The following is a 26,782-nucleotide window of genomic DNA, read 5'->3' as shown; positions in this document are numbered from 1 at the left end:
ATAACTAATGACAAGGTTTATTTAGTGCCCACTGTGTGTTAGGTACCATTGTAATTGTTTTAATGCCATTCAGTCACCACACTACTATTGCCACAAAGCATGTTATCCCCATTTCACAAAAGGAAAGTCAGGCTTTCTCCATCCTTCCTTTGCTCCACTTAAAAAAATATTTATTTATTTATTGGATAGAGGTAGACAAAGAGAAATTGAGAGAGGAGATTGAGGGAGAGAGGGACACCTGCAGCACTGCTTCACCACTTGTGAGGCCTCTTCCCCTGCGAGTGAGGACTGGGAGCTTGAATCTGGGTCCTTGAGTACTGTAAAGTTCAAACAGGTTCAAGCAGGTGCATTACTGTCTAATCCTACTTTTGCTCCTTTTTTTCCTCCCTGCCCCTCTCCTCTCTGCCTACTCTCTAAAATCTCTGGCAAACGAGAGCATCATTTGATTCTGGAATATGGAGATCCCAGGGATTAAATCTGGAACTGCTAGGGCCTCAGGTATACAGGTCCTGTGCTCTAAAGCTGAGGTATTTTTCCCGCTCTAGTCTATTTATGAGCCTGGTCACTGCTCCTGATTGGCCCGCTCACTTCCCATCTGGCTGTATTCCCCCAACCCACCCACCCCATCCAACCCCAACCCCAATCCCCCAGCTATAACTCTTACTTTCTTGGCTTCAGTGCTGCCCTTTGCAATGTAGACATTGTTCTTTAGATCGGTTTCATTGGGTTTCACCTCTTCGTTCCTGCTGCCTCACCCTTCTTTTCTTTCTGTCCCTGTCCCTCCTACAGGCACTCATTCCTTCCAGGGTTTTCTGAGATCTTAATATAAAAGTCAAATTAGCTCTTGCTGCCCAGGTCGCTTCTAAACCCCACCTCCTTTTCTGAGTTATAGACCCCATCTGTGAGCTTGGTGGGGGGAGACTAGGAAGGAGGGAGAGGAACCACCAATAGAAGGGAAGAGCTAGGGAGGGAGCAGAGAAGATGCCGCCACCTGCAGAGAGAGCTTGCTGCTGGACTGGATGGGCTGTGATTCCATGGGCAGAGCTCTAGACAGGTATTAGCACCCAACACCCACTCCACCTCTCTGCACCTGTGAGACACTGCAAAGTTTAATTGCTCAGGCCTGATTTTCTTCTTTCTAAAAAAATTTCTTTATTGAGGTATTAATGTTTTATAATTGACAGTAAATAAAATATTTTGAACATGCGTAACATTTATCATTTTTCCACACAACAATACAATCCTCACTAGGTCCTTTACCATCCTGTTCTAGGACCGGAATGCTCCACCCCCCACTCACCCACCCCAGTCTTTTACTTTGGGGCAATACATCAACTGAAGTCCAAGTTCTGCTTAGTGTTTTCTCTTCTGATCTTGTTTTTTTAACTTCTGCCTGTGAATGAGATCATCCCATATTCATCCTTCTGTTTCTGACTTATTTCACTTAACATGGTTTCTTTAAGCTCCATCCAAGATGGGTTGAAAACAGTGAAATTACCATTTTTACTCTGTAAATGTCCAATAGTTCTAGTTTATCTGTCTCTTCATTTAGCTCCCTTGTTTCTTTACTGATTTTCTGCCTGGATGATCTGTCAAGTTGAGAGAGTGGGGTGTTGAAGTCCCCTACTATTATTATGTTGCTGTTGATATATTGCTGTAGCTCTTTCAGTAGATGTTTGTGTATTTAGATGGCCTCTCCTTGGGTGCATAGATGTTGATAATCATTAAGTCCTCTTGACTGATTGATTGATTGATCCTCTGAGCACTAAGTAATGTCCATCCCTATCTTTTTAAATTGTATTGATTTTAAGGTCTATCGTGTCACATATGAGCATAGCTGTTCCTGCCCTTTTTTGTGGTCCATTGGCTTGTATTATAGTTTTCCATCCTTTCACTTTGAGTCTGTTTGTCTTGTTGAGTTAGGTGGGATTCCTACAGACAACATATGGTTGGCTTATATTTTCTGATCCAACTTCCTACTCTGTGCCTCATCATAGGTGAATTCAGGCCATTGGCATTTATTGATATTATAGATTGAAGATATTTTAATGTCATTATTGTAGATTTTTTAGAGTGTTTTGATATATGGTTTGCTTATGGTGATGTGATTGTTTATAGAAAACCCTTCAGAACTTCTTTCAGGGCAAGTTTGGTGATATTTGATTCCTCTAACTGGTTTTTATGCCTCCATCTAGTCTGAATGACAGTCTAGCAGGATACAGTAGTCTTGGTGGAAAGCCTTTCTTACTGAGCACTTGATATGTTTGTATGCTTCTAATTCTGCTTCTAAAAACCCTTCTGTTTCATTGGTTTAATCCCCTCTGCTTAACACTGTATTCTATTTACATAACCACTGTTAACTAAGCACCACCCTGCCTGCAGGGCATTGTTTTAATCCCCACTGGTGGTTCACTATGTCTTTTTGCTCCGTCCCCCTCTACGTCACATCCTATTTCCACCCTACTTGGCGAATATGTATATATATATATATATATATATATATATATATATATATATATATGTATATGTATACATGATTGTGATTAGAGCTTAGCTTAGATTGCGCTGCATTCCACATGAATAAAGAGATACTGCATACAGCTCAGCCATGAGTCCCTGGTCATCTGTCTCCCACCCATGAAGCTAGCTAGCCCGGCATAATGGCGCCCTGAAACAGGGACAGGAATCTTGGATCCACACACATGCAGCAGACCAAAGAAGACCAGATAAGTAAAGCTGCCATGGCCTGCCTTTCTACTTATGAAGAGGTTTTCCAAAGCTTCTACTCTTTCTTCATGAGACAGTTTCTCTGTTCTGGAACATTTTGCTCTGGGTCACACTTTGGTTCCCTGACAGGGAACTTTGGTTCCTTATGACTGTGATCGTAGAGCTTGGAAGATGCACAGAGATTTCTCCTTGGACTTTCTGGATTCCCTTTCCCATGTTTCCTGAGGAGAAGGACTACTCTAACTTGAAGAGCATTCTCGAGTGCCCTGGCAGTCCCCAAGAATGGAGAGACATGGTTAGTTCTACCCTCCTGATTCGATTCTTTCTTCGATGGGAAGACACTTTTAAAAATGGGTGCCTGAAGCAATCCAGCAGGACCCGTCAGAAGCACTCTAAATGGAATTTCGAGGAGCTTTTTGGACTAGAAAGCCCTCCGGGGACTCATGATGCTACATGGTGAGATCTGGATAATCTGGTTCAAGATGAAAGAAGCTGCCTACAGCTTTTCTCTCGATTTTCCCCTCGTTATTCTCTCTGAATATCTTAAGTTTGTTGTCTACTTTCAGTTGCGTTTCATAAGAGAGTGATTTGAATGACTGAATTTTTGTATGACATTGACTTTTAAAAAATGCTGGATGCAGCCATGATTTCTAGAGACATCCAGAAACAATCCAAAATATTGTTTTTTCCTCCTTTGATTTTTTTTTTTTTACATCTTGGCATAAATGTGAAACGTTTAATCCTGAAAACTGTATGAGTTATGGGCAGGGCAGATAGTGCAATGATTATGTTAATGATTCTCATGCCTAAGGCTTCTAATCAGGGTTCTTTTATTGAGTTTAAACTGTTTAAACAACCTTAAAATCATACTAGAAAGGACTTCCAATTATAATGGAGTTATCAATTATACTAAACTTCTAATCTGCTACAGGTTTTGTTTGACAAGTAAGTGAATTACAGCTGTCAAGTCTTCACATGAAAAAGAATCTACTCAAATGGAATCCCTGGAAAACCATATGGAACCCTGTCCTCTGACATTGCCTACAAGATGGCATGACTACAACACACCCCTGGAAACCAGTGGTGACCTGGCACAACCTGATGAAACAGATTCACAGTCTCCAAAGCTCACCGTCTACAGAAAAGCGGAATTTCTTGATGGCTGACATTCCCCATCAAGACATATGTGCAGCGTTTCACCCCTTGGCATTTCTTCTGTGGCAATCTGCTTTGGACTGACACTTCCATCAGACTTACTGGTACACCTTTTGGACACTTTACACAACTTTACAGCAATTTCCTTTTATGCTGCTGGGTTTCTCAAAGACTGACAGTAGCAGTCCATAGACTTTGCAGCTATCTGCCTATATAGGCCATGCTCCCTCGCCTGCAGACCCTGTCCCCAGAAGCAGAGCTATATGCAAACAATGTCAAAGGACATGAAATATGGTGAGGGGTGTATGATACAGCAAATCCTAACAAAGGGATTCTTCAAAGTTAACCCAATTGCCAAACAATGTGATTATTGCAATAAGTATCTATTGTCTTCTTAAACCCTAAGACAACAGGAATCTCCCGCTTGGTCTACAGAGCCTATGTTTCTCCCAATCCTGGAACCTCTGGGGTGGGGCTCACTTCCCTGCATGCTTCTCTCAGGTCAGGCCAAATGATATTGCATCTGCTGGTTCCAAACTAATCAATGCAACAAGTACCATCTCAGCATGCTTCACCTCAGACTGTGTACAGAGACATCAGGCATGGATTGCCAACACTTCACCCTCTCTCATTTGGGTGAGACCTTTCCTTTCATGGTAGTCTCTAATTCCATTCCAGGAGGTTCACTTCCTAACAAAGTCCCAAAACCTAGATATAGGCCAGGTCTTGTAAAATAGAGAATATATTCACATGTATCTATAAATTAGGGCAAAATATATACCTGAAAACAAAAATACACAATAGTCTTTAGTGAGTCAGTATTAAGTTCATAGTGTCTACTTAGACTTAGATACCCTCCTCACCTACTTCCTATTACAGTTCTCTCACTCACTCCAAAGCTAACCTTAGCAAAGTAAGGACTGCAAAAGCTGAATAAGGGCAAAAGACTGGCATACTTTAACGATGACTCTTTAGTGACTATTAGGCCATTCCACCAGCTGGGGCCCTAATCGGGGAGTCCTGAGACTCCTAAACATACTTGATGGGCCTAGACCTCAAAAAAATTCCTCTCTCCATTGTTTCCAGTCATCTCTATCAGGAACAACAAAATAGACCCCTTTGTGGGCCCCCATAGGACCTTGCCCTCAACCTGGATCAACAATGGTAGAGAATGTTCCATCTTCTGAAGGGAGGATGGACAACATACTTTATGAAACACCTGAGGAAGATGGATCCATACTGGGGCAGCATGGAATGTTCGTACTCATGACCATAGAATGTGAGCTCAGATCTAGAGGGATGTAGAGGTCACACAGGCTCCTAAGCTAATGATGGACCCCAGATCACATCAGATTGATGGGGTTTACAGTAATATTTATACCTGTTTTCCATATTAGGGAGCTATTCTCTTCCCTGATCCAGCTTTCTGGTCCTTTTCCCAGCCATGACATCATCTCCCCAGACAATAATTAGGATTTACCTGCATATCAGATTACAGGCTCAGGCAAAAACAAACAAATAAAAAACACTAGTATAGCTACAGGCCCTTTGAAATATAATTAAAATATGCCTACTAGCTCTCTACAAAATGGAGGACCCCCCAATGCTTCACCTGCACTATTCTAGCCTTTAGGTCCATAATTGTCCAACAGTTTGTTTGGCTTGTATATTAACTCTCTTTTTAGCTACCAGGTTTCAGATGCTAGCAGGATGCGACCAGACTTCCCTATACAGCCAACCCCACCAATGTGCCTTGGAGCTCTGCTTCCCCAGAGCCCTTTCCCACTAGGGAAAGAGAGATACATGATGGGAGTATAGATCGACCTATCAACGCCCATGTTCAGTGGGGAAGCAATTACAGAAGCCAGACTTTCAACCTTCTGCATCCCACAATGACCTTGGGTCCATACTCCCAGAGGGCTAAAGAGTAGGAAAGCTATCAGGGGAGGGGTTGGTATACGGAGGTCTGGTGGTGGGAATTGTGTGAAGCTGTATCCCTCTTATCCTATGGTTTTGTCAATGTTTCCTTTTTATAAATAAAAAATTTTAAAAAATAGATGAGGGGCTAGGCAGTGCCCATTACCATATACAAAGATCTGGGTTCAAGCCCTCTGGTCTCCACTTGCAAGGGGGAAGCTTCAAGAGCGGTGAATCAGTGCTGTAGGTCTCTTCTCTCTCTTCCTCTTGCAACCCCTTTTCCTCTCTCTCTCTTCTATAATGTAAAAAATAGAGAAAAAGGAACAGATGATCACCAATGGGAGTGGTAAATTCACTGTGCAGGCACCAAGCTTCAAAGATAACTCTGGTGGCAAGGAAGGAAGAAAGGAAAAGAAAGGGAAAGAAAGTGCTGTGCGGTGGTACATCTGGTTGAGTACACATGTTGCAATAAGCAAGTACCTAGGTTTGATCCCCAAGTACCCAGCTGTAGGGTGAAAGCTTCACCAGTGGTGAAGCAGTAGTGCAGGTGCCTCATTGTCTCTCTTCCTTTTATCACTTCCTTCTCTCTTGATTTCTGGCAGTCTTCATACAATAAATGAATACAGATAATAAGAAATTGTGGGGGAGTAGATAGCAGAATGGTTATACATAAATGCTCTCATGCCTGAAGCTCCAAAGTCTCAGGGTCTGTCCACCATACCCCCATAAGACAGAGCTGAGCAGTGTTCTGATAAAAAGGGTAAAAAAAAGAAAAAAGATACTTAAAAAGGAAGGAAGGAAGGAAGGAAGGAAGGAAGGGAATAAGAAAGAAAAAGAAAGAAAGGGGACTGGGTGGTGTCATACCTGGTTGGGTACAAATGTTGCAATGCTCAAGGAACTAGTTTGAGCCCCCAGTCTCTTTCCCCTGTATGGGGAAAGCTTTGCGAGTGGTTAAGCAGTGTGGCAGGTGTCTCTCTGTCTCTCTCCCTTCTCTATCACCCCTTTCCTCTCAGTTTATTATTGTCTCTATCCAATAAATAAATAAGATGATTTGAAAAAATGAGAAATTATTAAGAAAAAAAGAAAGAAAGGGAAAGAGAGAGGGAGGAAAGAGGAGAGAGGGAGAGAGAGAGGGAGGATAAGGGAAGCAGGAATGCGCGTGCGCGTGCAGACACACACACACACACACACACACACACACACACACACACCTGGCATGCTTCCTGCTTAACACGGTGGGCATATCTCAGGATAGACTCAAACCTCAGCTACTACTCCCTGGCCACAGAGCCATGCTTTCTTCATGCCTCTGCCCATTCTCCCCCTATAGCCACCCACTTGGCAGTGCCCTCCACAAAGACCTGGCTGCCTGGCCTTTAGTCTCCATGTGCCCGTTAAAGCCCAATCCAGCTTTCTTTCTCTTTAAATTAGGCCATTTGGCCTCAAGCCTTCTGCCCCTCAAGCCTTGCTCTTCACAACCACCAATAAATAGCTCTGACTAGACAAAAAAGTCAGCATTTGGTACATGCACAGCTCAGCGCTGGTATGTCTAGCAGGGGGAAGATGCCAATTTAGCCCAATGTAATTTCCTGAGAGACAGAACGGGCTAATCTGGGGAGGAGATGGAAGGTGACTCCAGCCTGGACTTGGCAGCCTCTGATGCCCAACCTGAGTATGCTCACCACCCCCACACACACATGCACACATAAGGGACCTAGCCTCTCCCTTGTCTGTCTGTGCATTCCTGTGCAAGTCCTAATTTATTCACCTTCCCTCCATGACAGGTGCACTGCCTCTTAACAGGGCTGGGGTGACAGCCTCAAGTGGAAAGGAAAAGGCAGGGAAATAAGGAACAATATTAGGGTGTCCTTGACCCAGCCCCCACTCTTTGGAGACCAAGTCACCTCTACTTTCCTGGTGTGTCACAGTGGTCTCAATTCTGTCCTAGTATGTGTGTGAGTGTGTGTGTATGTGTGTGCATACACACATCTATTACACACACACACACACACACACACACCTCTCTAATTAAGGGCATATATTCAGAAGGGGACTGTGACATACTTTTTCTAGTTTATACCCTGATTTGAGGTACAAACCCCTTTGTTAGCCTAGTGAAAACTTTAGGTTCCCTCCCCAGTTAAATACAGGCATAGAACAAAATGTTGTCATTTGCTTTTAAACTCTCAGTGAGCCCTTAGAGCTTCTAGTCTGCTTAAAATAAGAGTTTCTTTTTAGTCCAGTTATTTTATTGCATTATAAAGCAAAGCACTCAGGTCCAGAGAGAGAGAGAGAGAGAGAGAGAGAGAGCAAGTGTTTTGCCTGGGGTCACATAGCAAATTAATAGCAGAGTCCAGTCTGAAGTCAGGATTCCAGACTCTTGGCTCTGGGTCCTAGCATTCCTCTAGGTGGTATTCCCTCCACTTTCTCCCCATGGTCCTCCTCTCAGGAAAAACTCTCCTAGGGTCCCACACAAACCATAGAAGAAACAAGAAGGTTCAGTAAATGTGTCTCTCAGGGAGAAGCCAGACCAATTTCACTTAGCAGGTTCCTGCCTACAAAGGCAGAGTAGATGTGATTTGGTTCCAGGGACATGTGAGGGTCCAGACCATGAAGTCCCAGAAGTCTAGTCTATACCAGTTTAGGGGCTGTACAAAGTGTCCTCAGGCAAGAGACTATCCCTTTACATACCAACCTCAGCTTTTAACTCCACCTCTGTTGCTTTCATTTCTTCTCTGCTTTGCACCCCGTGCTGGCTCCCTAGTGCGATTGCATCAAACTCAGGTCCCTTCCCCTGGTGTCTGCTCTGTATAGGAGCTGCTCCTTTACTTGTGCTGTCCTGGATGGTATATGAGTGTGGGTGGGCAGGGAGGTGATAGAATGCTGGAGCAGGCATCTTGCTCTGCCTTACCAGCCATCTCTGTCTCCAGGGCTGCAGTGCAATGCCTCCAAGGACCTCATTGGCACCTGCTGGCCCCAGAGCCCTGCAGGGCAGTTGGTAGTCCGACCCTGCCCTGCCTTTTTCTACGGTGTCCGTTACAACACCACAAGTAAGTGATCACGCGTGGAAGGGGGCACCATCTACTGGGAGGCAAGATGGCATGGGGAGAACTGGGGACTTGCTGGTGGTAAGCAAAATAATAACAATAATAGCAGTAACAGTAATAATAAAAGGAACTGGGGCTGAGCAATGGCATGCCTGGTTGAGCACACATGTTACTATGTGCAAGGGTCCAGGCTCAAGCCCTTTATTCTCACTTGCAATGTTAGAAGTTTCCTGATTGGTGAAGCAAGACAGGCAATGGCTCTTTTTCTCTTCCTCTAGCTCTCCCTCCCCTCTACATTTCTCTTTGTCCTATCAAATAAAAAGGAAAAATAATAACACATTGCCTTTTATAGACATGGCTGTCATTTTTCTCAGCTCTGTGCTGTACTGGGTACTCTTCTATGAGCCAATGCTCACAATACTCCTGGGAGACACTAGATTTAGCTAAGCACCCCTTTTTATACCACTCAGGCCTCTAAGGTCCAAGTCAGGACACTGGCTCAAGGTCACCAGATGGTAAGAGAAGCTATAGCCTTGCCTGCCCTATGGGGTAGAGTGGGTTCAGCAGATAACCCCAGCTTTGCAGCTGCTTTCTCACCCCAGAGAAGTGAGGAGGCCTTGCCCAGTGCCCTTCTACCAGGAGGTGGATACTCAGAGCTGGCCTTGCCTGCAACCTGCAGGAGGGGTACAGGTTTGAGGAGAATGGATCCAGGGTCTGTTCTGACACCCAATCCCCTTGTGAATGCCTGACTGCCCCCTTCCCCTGCCCCAGGCCCTCCACCTCTAGGCTTTACAGCTCCCTGTTATTCCACCTGCCACCCTCAGAATTAATTTGCTCTCCCCTGTGGATGACTCATTCCTCTGTTCATCAACAAAATAGCAACTTCAGGTCAGGAGCCCTGACCTATTAGGAGTGGGTGGGGGGAACTCCTCAGTAGGCCCTTGGGAGTCTAGTGGGCCTAAGCTCAGTATCCCAAGAGAGAAACCAGGTGGTCACTCTGAGGCTTGCCCTTGTGACTCAAGTACATGACCCCCCCATAAGGCCCTCTGGCCCCTTGTCCCAAGATAGAGTAAGCTGCATGGTATGGCTTCTAAGATTAGGTCCATCTCAAGCATCCCAAATCCTTTCTTCCTCTTTTGCCTTTATCAGATGGGTTAAGATGGTTAGGGTTGGGGTCTGCAGGTAGGGGCCCTGGTGAGGTGGGAGTGGGGGGGCACTTGGGGCCTGGCAGGAGGCTGGAATACCCAGCAGTTTTTGTCCTGGGAGAAGGGAGACTGGAAGGGTGAGGGTAGGCAGCACAAATAGTAAGAAGGGCAGAAGGACCTGAAGGAGATCTTGGGATGCACAGCCTCTATTCTGTAGTTCTATTCTGTAGTTAGGGTTGGGCCTGAGGCTAAACATTTCAGTGTCTGCTCCCACCTCCCGTGGGAGCCAGGAGGCCAGGGCTCCAGCCCTGGTGCCGCCTGTTAGTGATGCACTTCACATTTCTGATCTTTATCTGCAGGACAGTTGGGAGACTTGGGTGAGATTCCTTTAGGAGAGAAGTTGGGGGTGGAGTGCCCTATGACGTGGTGGCAGGGCTGGGAGACTCCTCTTGTCAGGTGCCCCGAGTGCCAGAATAGTATAGGAAGACATGTGTAGAATCAGCTGTGAGTGGGAACCCAGCACTGTACCTAATCATTAAGCACTAATTAATTCATTTACTGATGAAGTGCTGCCAGGATGTGGAGACCTGCTCCTTACTGCCCTCCCTCCTACTGCAGCTGATCTTCAAAGGAATGGAAAACATTTCCAAAAATATCTATTTCCCCATGATGCTCTAGGAGGACTGCTCAGCTCAGCGATTAAAGACAAGGAGGTCACATCCTTCCTGGCAACCACTCTCTGCTTATTGGGTCTGTTTTCTTTCAGGGTCACCTCCCCTTTCTCCACCAAAGCCTGCCTCCTTCAGGTGACCCCATTGGGGGGGACTCTGGACTCCACCCCACACAGGTTGCCTGAGTGCAAAGGAGGCAACTGAGCCAAGAGAGCACCTCCTATAGGCCCCATGAAAGCCCCTATGAGAAGGACAAGTGACATGTTCTGAATTATGGAAGGTTAATATAAATATGCCTCCTCCAAGTCAATAATATTAATAAAAATAACAGCTTACATCACATGCTGCTAGAGCTCTGAGCACTCTACATGAGTCCGCTAAGAACTCCTTCAGTCAACTATTTTGATAGGAACTGTGCTGAGATCATTCCCGGGTGGTGGGGGATATAGCATGATGACTGTGTAAAAAGACTTTATCACCTGAAATTCCAGACTCCCAGGTTCAGTCCTGTGCACTACCATAAGCCAGAGATGAGCAGTGCTCTGGTGAAAATAAAAATAAATAAATTCAAAAAAATCATTTCTCTCTCACAGATAAGGAAGCGGAGATTAAGGGTAGAGAGATGGCATAACGGCTATGCAAAGCAACTGTCATGCCTAACACAGTAGGTCCCAGCTTCAATCCCCAGCACCGACATAAGCCAAGATTGAGAAGTGCTCTGGTAAAAATGAAATAAATGCAGAGAGGCTGTGGAACTTGCCCAGGGTCGCAGAGGTGGTGCCAGGCTATGAGCACAGGTAACCTAGGTCCAGAGCCAGACTCTTAATATGATCTGTGCTGTTTCTCTTAAGGTGTTCCCACCCCACCCCCTGCCACCTGTGTCCCTTTCCTACCGAATCTCTACCTCTAGTCCCTTCCTTTGCATGTGTTGCAGAGCTTGGTTCTAGGCCATGGTGAACCCCTGGACAACAACCAACCTTGTCTCTCACCAACCTTTTAGACCTCTGTGAGAACCCAGGCATTGCTCCCTGAGTCCTCTGCTAGCTTAACCCTCACCTAGCAGTTAGGAAAGAATCTACTGCATCTTGTCCAATGCTACCCACAGGCTCAACTCTGCCAAGACTGGGGCCCGCTGACAGGGAAGCCAGCACAGCTTTACACATCTCTATAGCTCAGGTTCCTACCATAACTCTCAGCACAGAGGCCTGGAGTAGGGCTCAAGTGGAAGCGGCAGCCTTAAAGGTCTGGAAGCTGGGCCACAGCTCCATATTTCCCCCCAGGAACCCCTTTGTGTTGCTTTCTTTCTGGTGCTGTGGCAGAGAAGCAACTCTTGGGCTGCCTCTTGACTGGTTCAGCTCTTTTCCTTGTGAGGGAGGAGAAAAGCCAAGAGGTTTCTGGTTAAGGCCCCTCACAGGGCTGTGGCACTGAGCCAGGTCCTAAGCACCTCATTTTTTACAAAGTGGGAAGATTAGGGTCTTAACCCTGACAAACCCCAGAGTGCCCATCAAGCAGGCCCCTGTGCTGATCCTGATAGATGGGGAGAAAACCAGACAAGGGGTTGGGTAGTGGCCATGAGGACCCAAGTTCAAGCCTCCAACCCCCACCTGCAGGGTAGAAGCTTCATGAACAGTAGAGGAGTGCTGCAGGTGTGTCTATATCCTTCTCCCTCTATGTCCCCCTTTCCCTCTCAATTTCTCTTTCTTTATCAAAGAAAAGAAAGAAAAAGATATCAAGCACCAGGAGTAGTGAATTTGTTGTTCAGTAACTGAGCCCCAGAGATAACCCTGGTGGAAACAGATAAATAACCAGATGAAAGGACCAACAGATGCCCTGGTTGCTCTTTTTTATTTTTTATTTTAATGAGAATGAGAGTGATACAGAGAGAAAGACACACAGAGAAAGGCCAGAACACTGCTTAGCTCTGGCTTATGGTGGTGTTTAGGATTAAACCTGGGACCTCAGAGCCTCAGGAATGAGAGTATTTTGCATAACCATTATGTTGTGTTTTCCCCTACCCCCCCCCCCCACACACACACCTTGATCTTCAAGAAAAGAGCCCAGGACTGCCTGACTTTCTTCTCTTTTCAGACAATGGCTATCGGGAGTGCCTGGCCAATGGCAGCTGGGCTGTCCGTGTGAACTACTCTGAGTGCCAGGAGATCCTCAATGAGGAGGTGAGGCTGGGCCATCAAGGCCACCCTCATTGACAGGTGTTCAAGGCCTCCAACCAGGTCTGTGTCTGCTACATGGCATGTTGGGGTGTGGGAGGCAGAGACTGATGGAAGGTCCTATTGACCTAAGGAGACAGAGGCAGCAGAGAGGAGCCAGATTGTCAGAAGGTTAGCAGCCCTGCTCCTTCCTTTCACCCCTGCTCACTGGGCCCTGGCCATTCACTGATGCCAGGACACCTATGGCCCTGCACCCCAGGTAATGCCTTGCCCTGCCAAAGTAGCCTGCTGAGGAGTAGGGCCTTCCTTCAGGCTGTGTTACCCTGACTTTGTTACTTTTGGAAAGGGAGAGTAGAGTACACGAAGCAGGTGTACTCCCATTATCTACCTGCATCCTGTAGCCCAAAGCCTAGGTTCAAGGCTCCTTCTCACTATGGCTCTGTGATCTTGCCTGAGTCACTTCCCTCTTTTTATTTTAATTGGTCAATTTTTAAAAATTTATTTTCCCTTTTGTTGCCCTGTTTTTTTATTGTTGTTATAGTTATTGTTGTTGTTATTGATGTTGTCATTGTTAAATAGGACAGAGAAAAATGGAGAGAGGAGGGGAAGACAGAGAGGGGAAGAGAAAGATAGACACCTGCAGACCTGCTTCACCGCCTGTGAAGTGACTTCCCTGCAGGTGGGGAGCCAGGGACTCGAACCGGGATCCTTACATCTGTCCTTGTGCTTCGTACCATGTGTGCTTCTGAGTCTCAGTTTCCCCATCTGCAAGATGAAGAGATAGTATCAGTTTCTACTTTTCCTCATCAGAAAACTCCTCTAAAACAAAGATTTTCCAGGTTTTCTTGGAGAATTTTATTTATCTGATGTTGAATAAAGCAGTAGGGCCTTTATCCACCCCCCCCAAGATGAGAAATTTATTTATTTATTTAATTTATTTATTTGCCACCAAGTTATCAGTGGGTCTCTTGATGATTCCATTGCTCATGGTAGACTCCTTTTCTTCTTTTTTTTTCTAGGACCTTACTGCCCCGGGTCATATTTTTCAGATAGAAAGTTATAGAGAGACAGAGTGATACCCAAGAGGTGGCACAGTGGCCAAAGTGTTGGATTTAAGAGCATGAGAGACAGAGTGAAAGACACCACAGCACTGAAGCTTCCCTCAGTGAAAACTGAAGCTCGAACCTGGGTCATGCCTTTGACAAAGCAAGCATTCTGTCCAATCTTGCTGGTCCATGGGTCCTCTTTCTTTTCCTTTTACAGAAAGAGTGAGAGAGATACCACAGCACATAGCCACTGCTTGTGAAGCTTCCCCCATATAGGTGCTTCCAAGTAGTGACCAGGGTTCAAATCCAGGCCCTCGCACATAGTGAACTGTGCATTCTACCAGGTGAGCCATATCCTTCCTCCAAGAGGCCTGTACTTGAAAAAGTGCTCAGGTGACTCTTATTACCAGGCAGGTAGGGAACTCAAGATGGGCTGCCTGGTCTCCATTGGGTCCTTAGAGCTTCTAGGCACTAGAATTCTCAGGGTGACTCAAAGCACCTCCTTCTTCCACACCCTAAAAGCCTGAGTCCCTCAGACACATGGGGCATCCTCCCTTCTGCCCTTTACTTTCTACTCTCTTGTACCTAGCACCATCAGAGGAGTGTGGGGTGTGTGTGTGTGTATGTGTGTATGCAGACGAGGATTTGAGAGGGACAAAGTATAGCTGGATATCTGTGCATCTGCCAAATACCACCCTTAAAGATTACTCTTTGCAGTGCTGTTTGCAATAACAAAAGACTGAGAGTGATGATTGGTTAAATAAATCATGCTACATCTTGCACAACGTGAAATTATGCAAATGTGAAAAAGAATGAGATGCTCTTTATATACTGATAAAGAATAATCTCCAAGATGACTGATTATATGAAAAAAGCTAGGTGTCAAACAGAGTGGATAATATGCCACATTTGGATGAAAACAGAAAAAGAATATATAGATGTAATTACTCAGACATGCAGAGGATGCTTCTAGAAAACAAACAGGCACAAGAACTGCCTCAGGAGAGTGACCCTGGCATCTGGACGCAGGGTGAGAGGGAGAGTTTTCTCTGTATTCACATTTGTACCTTTTCTGTTTTATGTTATATGGAAGTAATGTCAATTCATTTTTTTCTTTTTCTTTCTTTTTTTTTTTTTAACATTTACAAGGAGCTCTGAGGAGTTTTTCTTTCTTCTTCTTCTTCTTTTTTTTAATTGTAGTTTCCCACTGCCCTCACTGGAGGTTGCCCACATACTCAGTGGGTGCAGGAGTACTGAAGTGGAGACCACAGGCAGTTCAGCCTGCCTTAGACTCCACAGGGCTGCCAGCCACGGAAACCCTCTATGTTGTAGTTTGTCACCCCCAAGTTGGTGCGGCCTGCCTGGCTTGGCTACCCTGGGATGGGCAGGCCATACTCTGACCACAGCCCCTGCTGGCACAGTTGCCTAGCACTCTGAGTAATTTATTCAATTAGTGAAAATGTCATTCCCTCTGCAACCTGGCCTTCTGAAATCTTACCCACATCTCAGACTTTGTCCCCTCCTGGAGCTGGAGGAAGAAAAAGAGGTGAATCCACAATTACTGGAGCAACAGAGGTTTCTTAGTACCTTACAGCTCCCGCCTAGACTAAGCCCTCATTAAGTGTCTGCCTGGGAGGAAGGGAGAATGAGCGATAATAGATTCACACATCATCTGCTTGTGAGATGGGGCCTGTAAGGGCACCCGGAGGCTAGGCCTGAAGGACACCTGCCACCTAGCTATCACCAACAGGGTCCAAGCCTCCAGCCGGGGAGCTCAGCTGGTGCAAGGCCCAGTCCCAGGATGACACTGGCTCCCACACACCATATTAGCATCCCCATATGTCTCTTCATGGCCAGTGACAATCCCTACACATACACTGTGCCAGCCTCCCACCCTGACACACACTTTGCTCCTGTCCCCATTCTCTGCTCAGGGTGGGAGCTCAGGTCTCAGCACATTCTGGGAGGGCATCCTTGAGGGGAACTGGTAGAGGGTGCAGGTTTGTGGGCCAGGATTCACTGATCCTAATGGGAGCTTGGTAGAACCAGTTTCTGAAGTGGACCTGGATTTTGACTGAAGGCCAGAGACCTGGGATGTTTATGTAACTTCTTCAATTGAGCACATAGAAAGGAGGGGACCCAGAAGATAAAGATGCCTACAGAGGGCCTTGTGCAGTACACTCCTTCCATCCCAACCCAGGTGTCGCATGTTGTGGGTGCCAGTGGTGGTGAAAGGGCCCTGAGTGTGGTACCATTCTGCAGATGTTACTGTTACCTGGGGAATTCTCAGCATGAACTTGTGGAAAATTTAATAAGAAGAAATTAAGTGTCAGCTTCAGACTAGCTATGTTGTGTGTTTGTCTTCTGGGGGCTCCAGATTTGGGCATCCGTTGCCAGATACTCAGAGACCCTCCCCTTTCTGTCTCTCCCCCATTTAAATCTCACTGGGTGTCGACCTTTCCAATACCTGAGTTACTAATATGATTGCTTATGATTTTTCTGGAAGTCTCTGCAGGAAAATGATACTTCTCAGAAGGGGTGCAGTCAGGGTTAGAGAGAATTTAGCCTTTTCCTGGATGTGTGTAAGGTATCCCCAGAGATGCAGCCTCTGTCCTTGGGTGGGTAAGTTTGGGTCTCAGTTTCCTCTTTTGGAAGATGAGTGGGGCTGGACTTGTTCCCTCAGCACCTGCTCCGCTTCCGTGGATTCTGTAAGTTTGGCAGGAAGGCCCAAGTCAGGGACTTTTGGGTGGCTCTGAAGGTATGGACAGACCCCTGTGAGTGTGTCCTTTTTCCTTGTTGCCCAGTGTCTGCATATCAACAGGACCCAGCCCCACCTGGGTACCCAGACAGTGGATGGGCTGGAGACAACAAGAAAGACTTTGCCCCTCTTCAAAGAAATCTGCATCCTATTTCCCTGTCTCCTTCTCCCCTCCAGCCAAACATACAGTTAGGGAGCTTCCCCCCCCCCCCCCCCCCCCGCCAATCCTACCTTATGCTGTGACTTCTTGGACCTTTCCTTCTTGAGAACTAGAATGGGGTGATAAGGAGCTTTGGTCTGGGGTAGGGTGGGGGTGTCCTCAAAAGTCTGCCTAGATCTGGTACTGAGGATCACTTATGAATCCTCCATGATGTAGTGGGGGCCTGTCCTCAGCCCTGCTATCTTGCTTATCTACATACACAAGTGAGAGGCAGCTCCAAGCTGAAGGACCTTAAATGAGCTCTTGAACTTTGGATCTGCTTTCCTGCAAATAAGGCACAGATGTCCTTCTAGTTATTCCTTTGGGGCTGCCTCCAGGAAGCAAGAAGAGGAGTGAGGGTTAGGTGACTGAAAAGGAAAGGAGCATGACATTCCCCATCTCCACTGGTATATGAAATAAATTTCCGGTTGACACTGGGGCTTTCCTTACAGTTTAGAACTGGAAACGTGTTCCATTCCTTCTCTCAGATCTCTCCACCAAGAGTGGGCCTAGGGGTGTGTCATGGGGAGAGATTTTGTATGGCTTCTGATGCAGCAGCTGCTGTTGTTCCCTGCCCTGCTAAGAGGAGACTGTTCAGATGCCACTCAAGGGCTTGGGAACTGAGAAGCAGGTGGAGGAAAGTGGTCCAAGGGCTAGTGTCTGCATCTTGGTCTGTTTAGATGGAGCTGTGAGCATTATGTGAGCCATACATATTAGTGTGCACATAAGGGGTGCCTGTGGTGGGGGGATGGGGAGTCAGGTGCACTTACACTTGTACATCAGCTGCGGCCTCGGGGACCAACAGACCCAGGGACATATAGATCACACAGTCTGGCATTTGGGTGGGGGCACAGATGCAGAGTAGAGCTTGCAGCCCAGCTGGGACTTAAAATAGGGTTTTGCTACTGTTAGAGTTCCCATTCTGTTCTGGCCATCCAAGGAGCATGTTTCCAAGTCCAGAGATGTGGAGCTTCACCCATCTCTCTCTCTCTCTCTCCTCCCTCAGAAAAAGAGCAAGGTACACTACCATGTCGCTGTCATCATTAACTACTTGGGCCATTGCATCTCCCTGTTGGCCCTCCTGGTGGCCTTCATCCTCTTTCTTCGACTTAGGTAAGAAGTACCACCTCTATCATTTTACACACACACACACACACACACACACACACACACACACACACACACACACACACACTTACACACACCTACTTTATCCTGAGCAGGGAAGAAGCTGGAGACTCTGGGAATGGGGAGCCATGCCCTTTCCCCTCAATGGGAAGGACTGACAAACATAGAAGTCCCAAGGTCACTGGCACGGTCCCTCCTCCTCAGTAACTGCTGGGGGCAGGGTATCAGAGCCCTGAATCACCTGGAATCACCCACATATATGTGAGGCTTCACCCTTTGCAGAGGCCAGGGAGTTGGGGAGGCACCCTTTGGATCTGAGCCTGCCAGGCCCAGCACAACTGCCAGGAGTATGGAAAAGAGAGACAGGTTTGTGGGGGAGAAGAGCTGAGCATCAGGGATGAAACCTGGAAGCCCCTTATGTTTCCTCTGACCCTCAAACCTGGAGCTTCAGGGAAGGGAAAGCTGCCCTTTGCGAAGGGACATCACCAAGGAGCAGGCTTCTTCTGCCCTGTCCTGGGGTGACAGGTGGGAAGGGTCTGTGGGGTATCAGAACAGCCACTACTACTTCTTCCCAGTGTGACCTAGCCATCCAGACTTGCCCTAACCCTCAGTTTCCCCATCTACACAGTTAAGCTGGAGAGGTGTTGGCTAGTCACTCAACCCTCTCTGCTCCTTGTTCCCTTTACCCACAATCCTTTACTGCTGCAGGAGCATTCGGTGCCTGAGGAACATCATCCACTGGAACCTCATCTCAGCCTTCATCCTGCGCAATGCCACGTGGTTTGTGGTTCAGCTCACCATGAGCCCCGAAGTCCATCAGAGCAATGTGGTGTGTCCCCCGTAGGGGCAGGGCTTAGACAGAGGAGGAGGAGCCTGGTGGGGCCAGGAGCAGAAGGGGACCCCAGTGGCATCCTATTGTGCCAGTCTCAGGGCAGGGTCCTGGTGCTGCCCCTATCCCACCCTCACTCACTGCCATCTGTGTGTGTTGGGGGGGGGGGTGTTGGCAGGGCTGGTGCAGGCTGGTGACAGCTGCCTACAACTACTTCCATGTGACCAACTTCTTCTGGATGTTCGGGGAGGGCTGCTACCTGCACACGGCCATCGTGCTCACCTACTCCACTGACCGGCTGCGCAAGTGGATGTTTGTCTGCATTGGCTGGGGTAAGTTCTGAGACCCCTCCTCTCTTGTCCCTGGGGTGAGTCCCATGTTTCTTCCTCCCCTCGCCTCTGCTCCCCTCCCCTCCATTCTCCTCTCCTATCCCAGAGATGAGTGTTAGACCTCCTCTAGGCCTTACCAATCAGCTGTGGGACCTCAGATGCCAGTGCCTTTTGTACCACAGCCTGCTGCCCCTTCTGGGAATGTGAGGAGGTGCATCTTAAAGGAGGCATGTTGGGTATATGAGTGCCCCAAGGAACTCCTGGGGCTGGGTTGCACTGGGCTCCGTAAACCCGACTGCAGAGCTTTGTGACAAGCATTTTCTCTCCTCCAGGTGTGCCTTTCCCCATCATCGTGGCCTGGGCCATTGGGAAGCTATACTGTGACAACGAGAAGTAAGTCACCTCCTTCCTTTTGTCACTCTGAGTCCCAGTCCTAGTTCCAGGTTCTAGCCCCCTCACCCCCTGAGATCTTCCATCATACCACCTTCCCTACCTCCTCAGAGCCAATGTCTTCATCTTTAGAAGTAGGTACCAGAGGCTTGGCTTATCCCCAGGCTCCATCCCAGGGCTCTGCCTGCACAGTGCTGGGAAGGAAGGGTCCAGGTTTATAAAATCACTTTGTGTGTCTTTTTCAAATATTTTCTTTTATTTATTTTGGATAGAGTTATAAATTAAGAGGGAAAAGGGAGATAGAGAGGAAGAGAGGTATCTCTCACATCTCATGAAGCCCCCCCCCCCCAAAGTGGTGACCAGGTCTTTAAACTAGGGTCCCTACATATGGTAACATGGGCACTCAATCAGGTTTGCCACTGCCTGGTCCCAGAATCACTTTATATTTTGGAAGTTGCATTACCACTTCTAATAATTAATTCAGTAACTTTATAATTGTCATCTTTAAATACTACATACAAAATAAATGTTGCTAATACTTCTAGTTGGTTAGGATGTTATCTGCCTTTAGTTTTTACAATAGACAGAGCAGTGCAAGGGTTACCTGCCATCCCTGGAAGTAGTATAAGGCTCTGAATTGTGGCTCCATCAATAAGTGTCTATGTGGCCTTAGACTCCTTGCTCTGAGGTGCCTGTTTCCTCATCTATAAAACAGGCATCTTCATATGGAATAACATGAGTTCATGTCTATTGAGCATTTAAAGTGGTGCACAAAATAAATATCTTATAATATTTTCTATTAGTATTAATACTTTTTTAAGAAGAGTGTTCATATTCAGATGGTCTCAGAGGCTCCTTCTGGCTTAAGGTGAGGTGCTGTCTGAGCTGCCTTATAAAATATGTTCAGGTGTCCCCAACTGCTCCTGAAAGCTAAACTTCTTCCACAGTGGCTTTCAGCCATGGCTGGGTCAGAACAGCAGGACATTCTCAAAAGGACTGAGGGTGGGCTGGCTAAATAGTTCACTTGGATAGTGTTTGCTTTGCCACGTGCGAGTCCCAGATCCATGCCTGACCCTACTATAATGAAGGAAACTTTGATACTGTGGTCTTTCTCACTCTTTCACTACCTCTGTACCTTCTCTGTCTCTATCTAAAAGAAATAAGTAATTAAATAAAAAACACTGAGGGATCAGGAAGCATGTACAGCAGCAATAGTCCATAGGAGTTGTTGTACAAAAAGACTCAGATCCAGTTCCCAGCACCACAACACCCAAAGCTGAGTGGTGATACTATCAAAAAGAAATAAAAAGTGTTGATGCTCAGAACTGACCTGCAGAGGGCTGGATGTCCTTGGTCTGGAATATGGCCTGGGCTTCAGGATGCTTCCTCAATTTGCACTTGATTCTAATGTGCTGGTGTGACTGAGAACCATCAGAGAAAGGCAGGTAAAGTGGGCATGGCAGTGGGAAGCAGGGCTTTCTAGATCAGACCTGCTGTCTGTCCATGACTCTAGACTACCTTCATTGCAGGCAATTCCTGCCATTTCTATGCAGTTGGGGGGGGGGGGGAATGGGTGGGCTCCACAACTTCACAGGCTCAGCTAAGGGCCTGGAGAATAACACTCATTCTACCAGGGTCACTCCTTCCTGACCTGGACCTGGCTGGTTTGCACTATGTTCACGTGGTCTTCAGGGTGGGGGTGTGAGCTAGGAGGGCACTCAGCTGACAGACATGACTGGGGGTTCTGGCAATGATGTCTAGCATGAGTGCCTAGAATGAGAGCATCTTGAACCTAGGGCATTGATGCCTGTGTCTGCCTGCATGTGTGTTTGTGTGTGTGAGTATGTGTGTGTGTGTCTGTCTATCTCTGTTTTATCTGTCTGCCCAAGCTGAAGCAGAGTGGGTATGAGTGGCTTTGGAGCTCTACCTAGTGGTCAGATACTACCACTGCAGCAGAAGGGAACCAGGTATGAGACTCCAGAATTTGTAAGCAGAGTTCAATGGTTAGACCGGGTCTGCAGACACAGCAAGTTCAGTCTGCACAGAGCTTTTTGTTTTGTTTTATTTTATTTTATTTTATTTTTTCTTTTTTTCCTTTATTGAGGGATTAATGTTTTACAGTTGACAGTAAATACAATAGTTTGTACACGTATAACATTTCTCAGTTTTCCACATACAAACCCCAATAAGTCCTCTGTCATCCTGTTCCAGGACCTGTATTCTACACACACACACACACACACACACACACACACACACACACACACACACACACACCCCAGAGTCTTTTACTTTGGTGCAACACACCAACTCCAGTCCTGGTTCTGCTTAGTGTTTTGTCTTCTGATCTTGTTTTTCAACTTGTGCCTGTGTGTGAACGTCCCATATTCATCCTTCTGTTTCTGACTTATTTCACTTAACATGATTTCTTCAAGATCCATCCAAGATGGGCTGAAAATTGTGAAATCACCATTTTTAATAACTGAATAGTATTCCATTGTGTATATAGACCACAGCTTGCTCAGCCACTCATCTGTTTTTGGATACCTGGGTTGCTTCCAGGTTTTGGCTATTACAAATTGTGCTGCTAAGAACATAGGTATACACGAATCTTTTTGGATGGATGTGTTGGATTCCTTAGGATATATCCCCAGGAGAGAAATTGCAGGATCATAGGGTAGGTCCACTTCTAGCCTTCTGAGAGTTCTCCATACTGCTCTCCAAAGAGGCTAGACCAATTTACAGTTCCACCAGCAGTGCAGGAAGGTTCCTTTGTCCCCACAACTTCTCCAGCATTTGTTGCTGCTACTTTTTCTGATGTATGACATTCTCACAGGAGTGGTAGGTATCTCACTGTTGTCTTGATTTGTATTTCTCTGACAATCAATGACTTGGAGCATTTTTCCATGTGTTTCTCAACCTTTTGGATCTCTTTTGTGGTGAATATTCTGTCCGTGTCCACTCCTTACTTTTGGATGAGGTTATTTGTTTTCTTGTTGTTGAGTTTGGCAAGCTCTTTATATATTTTGGTTATTAAACTCTTGTCTAATGTATGGCATATAAAGATCTTCTCCCATTCTTACACAGAGCTTTTTGAAAACTTGAATTTGTTGCTAACCTTTAAGCATTCAGGTAGTTTCAAATAAGAAGCTAAATATTAAAGGCTATAAAAATAGCTCAACTAGACAGTAAGTCTACTTTGTTGTGTCTTTGACTTAGGCCTCTACCACCTCTGACTCTGTCTTTGTGCTTGCTTTTGTCTCCCTATCTGAAAAAGTCTGCCTGGAATGGCAGGGCCCTTGGTGATTAAATAAATAAATAAATAAATAAAATAAACAAAAATACATCTGAGGGTGGAGGAGATAGCATAATGGTTATGCAAAGAGACTGTCATGCCTGAAGCTCCAAAATCCCAGGTTCAATCCCCTATACCACCATAAGCCAGAGCTGAGCAGTGCTCTGGTGTTTCTCTTTGTGTCTGTCTTCATCTCTCTGTCTCTTGTCTTCATCTCTCTCAAAAATAAATAAAATATTTTTTAAAAATACACCTGAGTTTTAGGTTTATGGAAGCATGGTGAGTTCCAGGCACTGTGGGTCTGCATAGCCATGGGGCCTGTCATCTCTGCCCAGTGACAGGACTTCCTGGGAACCCTGTCCCTGCCCCATCCTCAGACTTGCTGGAGGGAGAGTCAGGAAAATGCAAAGGAATTCTGCCTCTTTTGTCATGTAAAACCTGTACATTCTCTGCCTGGAGGTTCAGGCTGCTGATGAACACATTCCTGAAAGCAGTTGGGTGCCTGCTGAATCTGTGAGCTCTGGGCAAGGCAGCACATGCACTTTTGATTCCAACAGCCATGCCGTGGGCATCACAGGTCACAGTGGGGGCACAGATGAACTGGCCCATGCCTCTTGCACAGTCCCTCCCTACCAAGGCACCTGCTCCCAGCCTTACACCTTAGAACAGAAAGTGTGTTTATTCTGATGAGGGAATAACTGAGGCACTGTGGTAGGGTCGAGTGGTTTGACCTTCTGGAATCAAAGCACCTGGATCCTTCCTATTCGGGCCAGGCATTGCCCCTGCCTACCCCACACTGCTGGACTAGACCTAGGTGACCCCCACCTCTAATCTCCCCTCTGTTACCTTCTAGGTGTTGGTTTGGAAAAAAGCCTGGAGTTTATACCGACTACATCTACCAGGGCCCCGTGATCTTGGTTCTACTGGTAAGAACCTGGAAGGGACAGGGAGAAGGCAATCAGTACCTGTCATTATCTCAAGGATTCATAGGTAGGGGTACTGGTGCTAATGAATATGGAGGGAGGACTGGGAAACCCAGGCTCAGATGGAAACAGCAAAGGCCCTGTGCGTTCAAATTGCAGATCAATTTTATGTTCCTATTCAACATCGTTCGCATCCTCATGACCAAACTGCGGGCATCCACCACATCTGAGACCATTCAGTACAGGTACCCCTCTGCCCCCTTCATGCCCACAGGGGCTTCTGAGAGCCTAGTTTCTAACCTAGCGTCTCCCCCATACCTGGCTTCCTTCCTGAAACCTCACCTGCCCCCCTCCCCCAAGGCATGGCTGGGATCTGTCATCTTTCCCTTAAACCCAGCCCTCTGGGCCTATGTCCCAGCTATGACTCTCCCCCTGCAACCCTCCACTCCAGGAAGGCTGTGAAGGCCACTCTGGTGCTGCTTCCCCTCCTGGGAATTACCTACATGCTGTTCTTTGTGAACCCTGGGGAGGATGAAGTCTCCCGGGTTGTCTTCATCTACTTCAACTCCTTCCTGGAATCCTTCCAGGTACTGCCACCTCCACTCCAGCCCCATATACCCCCCACCTCCCAGGAGGGCTGGAGGTTGTGGAAAGCTAGGGGACCACAATTCCCTGTCCCCTGACCCATTTTCTCTTTCCATCTCAGGGCTTCTTTGTGTCTGTGTTCTACTGTTTCCTCAACAGTGAGGTAAGGGCCCCTAGGTACCCTGGGTTTGGGGTTTATGGGAGGTCTGTGGGAGTCAGAGCTGTCTGTGACCTTCTCCTGCCTTCCCCCACATGCAGGCTGCCTGATCCCTGTCCCCACAGGGATGGGGATGTTGCTCCAGTTGTGGAAGTTGATATGGGGTGTGGGAAGAAGCCAGGCCGGTCTCATCAATGAATCTGTGGAATGGGTTAGACTAGGAATCTGGGACCTGGGGCAGTGGGTGCCTGTGGGTTGAGGGTAGGGCCTCTTTGTGGGTAAGGCATTGAGGAACCTTTGTGTGGACTAGACCAAAGCACCCCCCCTCCTCCGAATAATTGTCCCAACACACATGGTGACATAGATAAAGTAAATGTCATCACCCCCTATATACACCTCACACCTATGTAATTCTCATCTGGACACTGCTCACCTGAGCAGCTGTTCACTTGGGTACTGCTCACCTATATAGCTGTTCACTGGTGCTTTAATCTGCACAGCTGCTCACCTGAGCATCGATCATCTGTGCTGTTGCCTGAGGAGAGAAAAATATGCTCTTCTATGTACCTACAGGTCCGCTCTACCATCCGGAAAAGGTGGCACCGGTGGCAGGACAAGCACTCCATCCGTGCCCGTGTGGCTCGTGCCATGTCCATCCCCACCTCCCCCACACGAGTCAGCTTCCACAGCATCAAGCAGTCCACTGCAGTGTGAGCTGCAGGTCACAGAGTATCCCCTGAAGTCTGCAGTTGGTGAGATGATGGCCAGGCCCCACTGCTACCCTGAGTGAGAAGACCAGCTCCTCCTCACACCCATATCCACGGGGGCATCTGGAACACTTCTGGCCCATGAGATAAGCTTCAGGCTGGGTCCCACAAGGAACAGAAGATGAACTACAAGACTGAACTGTGCTCAGGGTCTATGCCTCACTACTGGGTCCCTATCACTGTCTGCCAGAGGAAGGGTTGGAGGTGGAGTGGGTTGGAGAGAGCTGAGACACCCACAGCAGCACATGGCTTTTCTTGGAGGTGTTTTCTCCCCAAGCACCTGGATTTCCTTACAGCTGTGGGACCTCACACTGTCGTGGGCCTCAGGGGGATTTTCCCAGGATATCCAGACCACCACTGGCACCATGTACTGGGCCTGAGCCTTCCCACAACACTGAGAACCAAGTCTGTGCCATAAAGGTCCCATAGATGTCACCACCAGACACCATCCCCTGCCTCTAGACACCACCAGTGCTCTGGCACTGCCATCAGAAATGCCCTGCCTTGCTGCCTTTCACCCTCAGGCCTTTACTACCCTGCAGCCACACAGCACCCCTCAAACACCCTGATAGCTTCACTCTGATTCATGTCACCTACTCTGGCTGCCTCCCCCTTTGAGAGAAGATGAGAGGGTGACAGAATGGCCTGTGAGCAAAAGCCAGGGTGTGACTCAGACTCCTTTGAGGGGGTAGGAAGCCCTGAGGACCTGCCTGCTGGCCCTCAGAGGTCCAGCTTCTGGGGTGACCCCTTTGCTGGTTACAGGGTGTCCATAGCCTTTAGGCGGCCTATGGGACAGCTTCTATAGTGGAGCAGAAACAGAAGTGGTGTGATGCAACTGCCCCCATACACACACCCAGTGTCCTGGAGCAGAACATGCAGGATGCATGGCTCTGAGGACAAATTGGCCAGGAGGAGGTTCTCAGCCCAGTGTATACTTGTGGCCACCACCAGGCCCATCCCAGTCCAGAGCAGGCTCGGGGATGCAAAACTGAGAGATGAGAGTTCCAGCTGTGGGGGCAAGGGGGAGTGGCAAATTTAAATATTAATATTTATCTTTTCAGCCATTCTCTGTGCAGGTGTAGATTGTGGGGAATGTGTGAAGAAGGTAGTCCAAGAACCGAGGAACGTGTTCATATTTTGGGGCTACTATGACTGGAAAACTGCTCCTATTCAGTATGTATAAGACCAGGAGCCAGGCAAGGCTGAGGGAAAACTGGCTGGCTAACAAGGATAAGGGGAGTTATAGGGAGAGAAAGCCCTGGGGGAGGGGTGGGGAAGCCCATAGGGGTAGGCAGGGGCACAGTTACACCAGTAGGCTGACAGGATGTACTCCAGCCCTGGAGGAAACAGGAAGGCTTGGGTGCTGTCTCAATCTGGGATCCCTAGAAGCAGGACAGGATGGGGGCAAGGTCTTGAGTATGACTTCCAGGGGAAGGGGAGCACAGTGTGTGTGTGGGGTGGGTTTTGACCTGGAAAGGAAGGTGGTAGAGGTGTGGGTGGATACACCAGCTACTAGGGTGGCCACAGGAGCTTGGTCCTACACTTG

The 26,782-nt window shown here is 47.3% G+C and overlaps 1 protein-coding gene across 2 annotated transcripts in view; it reads left to right on the top strand.

Annotated features, from left to right (window-relative positions):
* Positions 1–26,530, top strand: part of CRHR1 (corticotropin releasing hormone receptor 1) — a 54,053-nt gene extending 27,523 nt beyond the window's left edge. Inside the window, exons 3-13 of one of the 2 annotated variants that reach the window (XM_007529660.3) lie at positions 8,730–8,849; positions 12,751–12,836; positions 17,840–17,946; positions 18,670–18,790; positions 18,969–19,122; positions 19,452–19,512; positions 23,658–23,730; positions 23,887–23,972; positions 24,179–24,314; positions 24,434–24,475; positions 25,043–26,529. In XM_007529660.3, coding sequence (XP_007529722.2) covers positions 8,730–8,849; positions 12,751–12,836; positions 17,840–17,946; positions 18,670–18,790; positions 18,969–19,122; positions 19,452–19,512; positions 23,658–23,730; positions 23,887–23,972; positions 24,179–24,314; positions 24,434–24,475; positions 25,043–25,183 — 1,127 coding nt within the window. In that variant the 3' untranslated portion in view covers positions 25,184–26,529. Of the gene's footprint in view, positions 1–8,729; positions 8,850–12,750; positions 12,837–17,839; positions 17,947–18,669; positions 18,791–18,968; positions 19,123–19,451; positions 19,513–23,657; positions 23,731–23,886; positions 23,973–24,178; positions 24,315–24,433; positions 24,476–25,042 lie in introns of both variants that reach the window. The other variant, XM_060203294.1, reaches the window with a different exon arrangement.
* The last annotated feature ends 252 nt before the right edge of the window (positions 26,531–26,782 follow it).

Source organism: Erinaceus europaeus, chromosome 12 (genome assembly GCF_950295315.1).
Source record: "Erinaceus europaeus chromosome 12, mEriEur2.1, whole genome shotgun sequence".
NCBI classification, from domain to species: domain Eukaryota; kingdom Metazoa; phylum Chordata; class Mammalia; order Eulipotyphla; family Erinaceidae; genus Erinaceus; species Erinaceus europaeus.
This window is presented reverse-complemented; position numbering and strand designations above follow the sequence as displayed.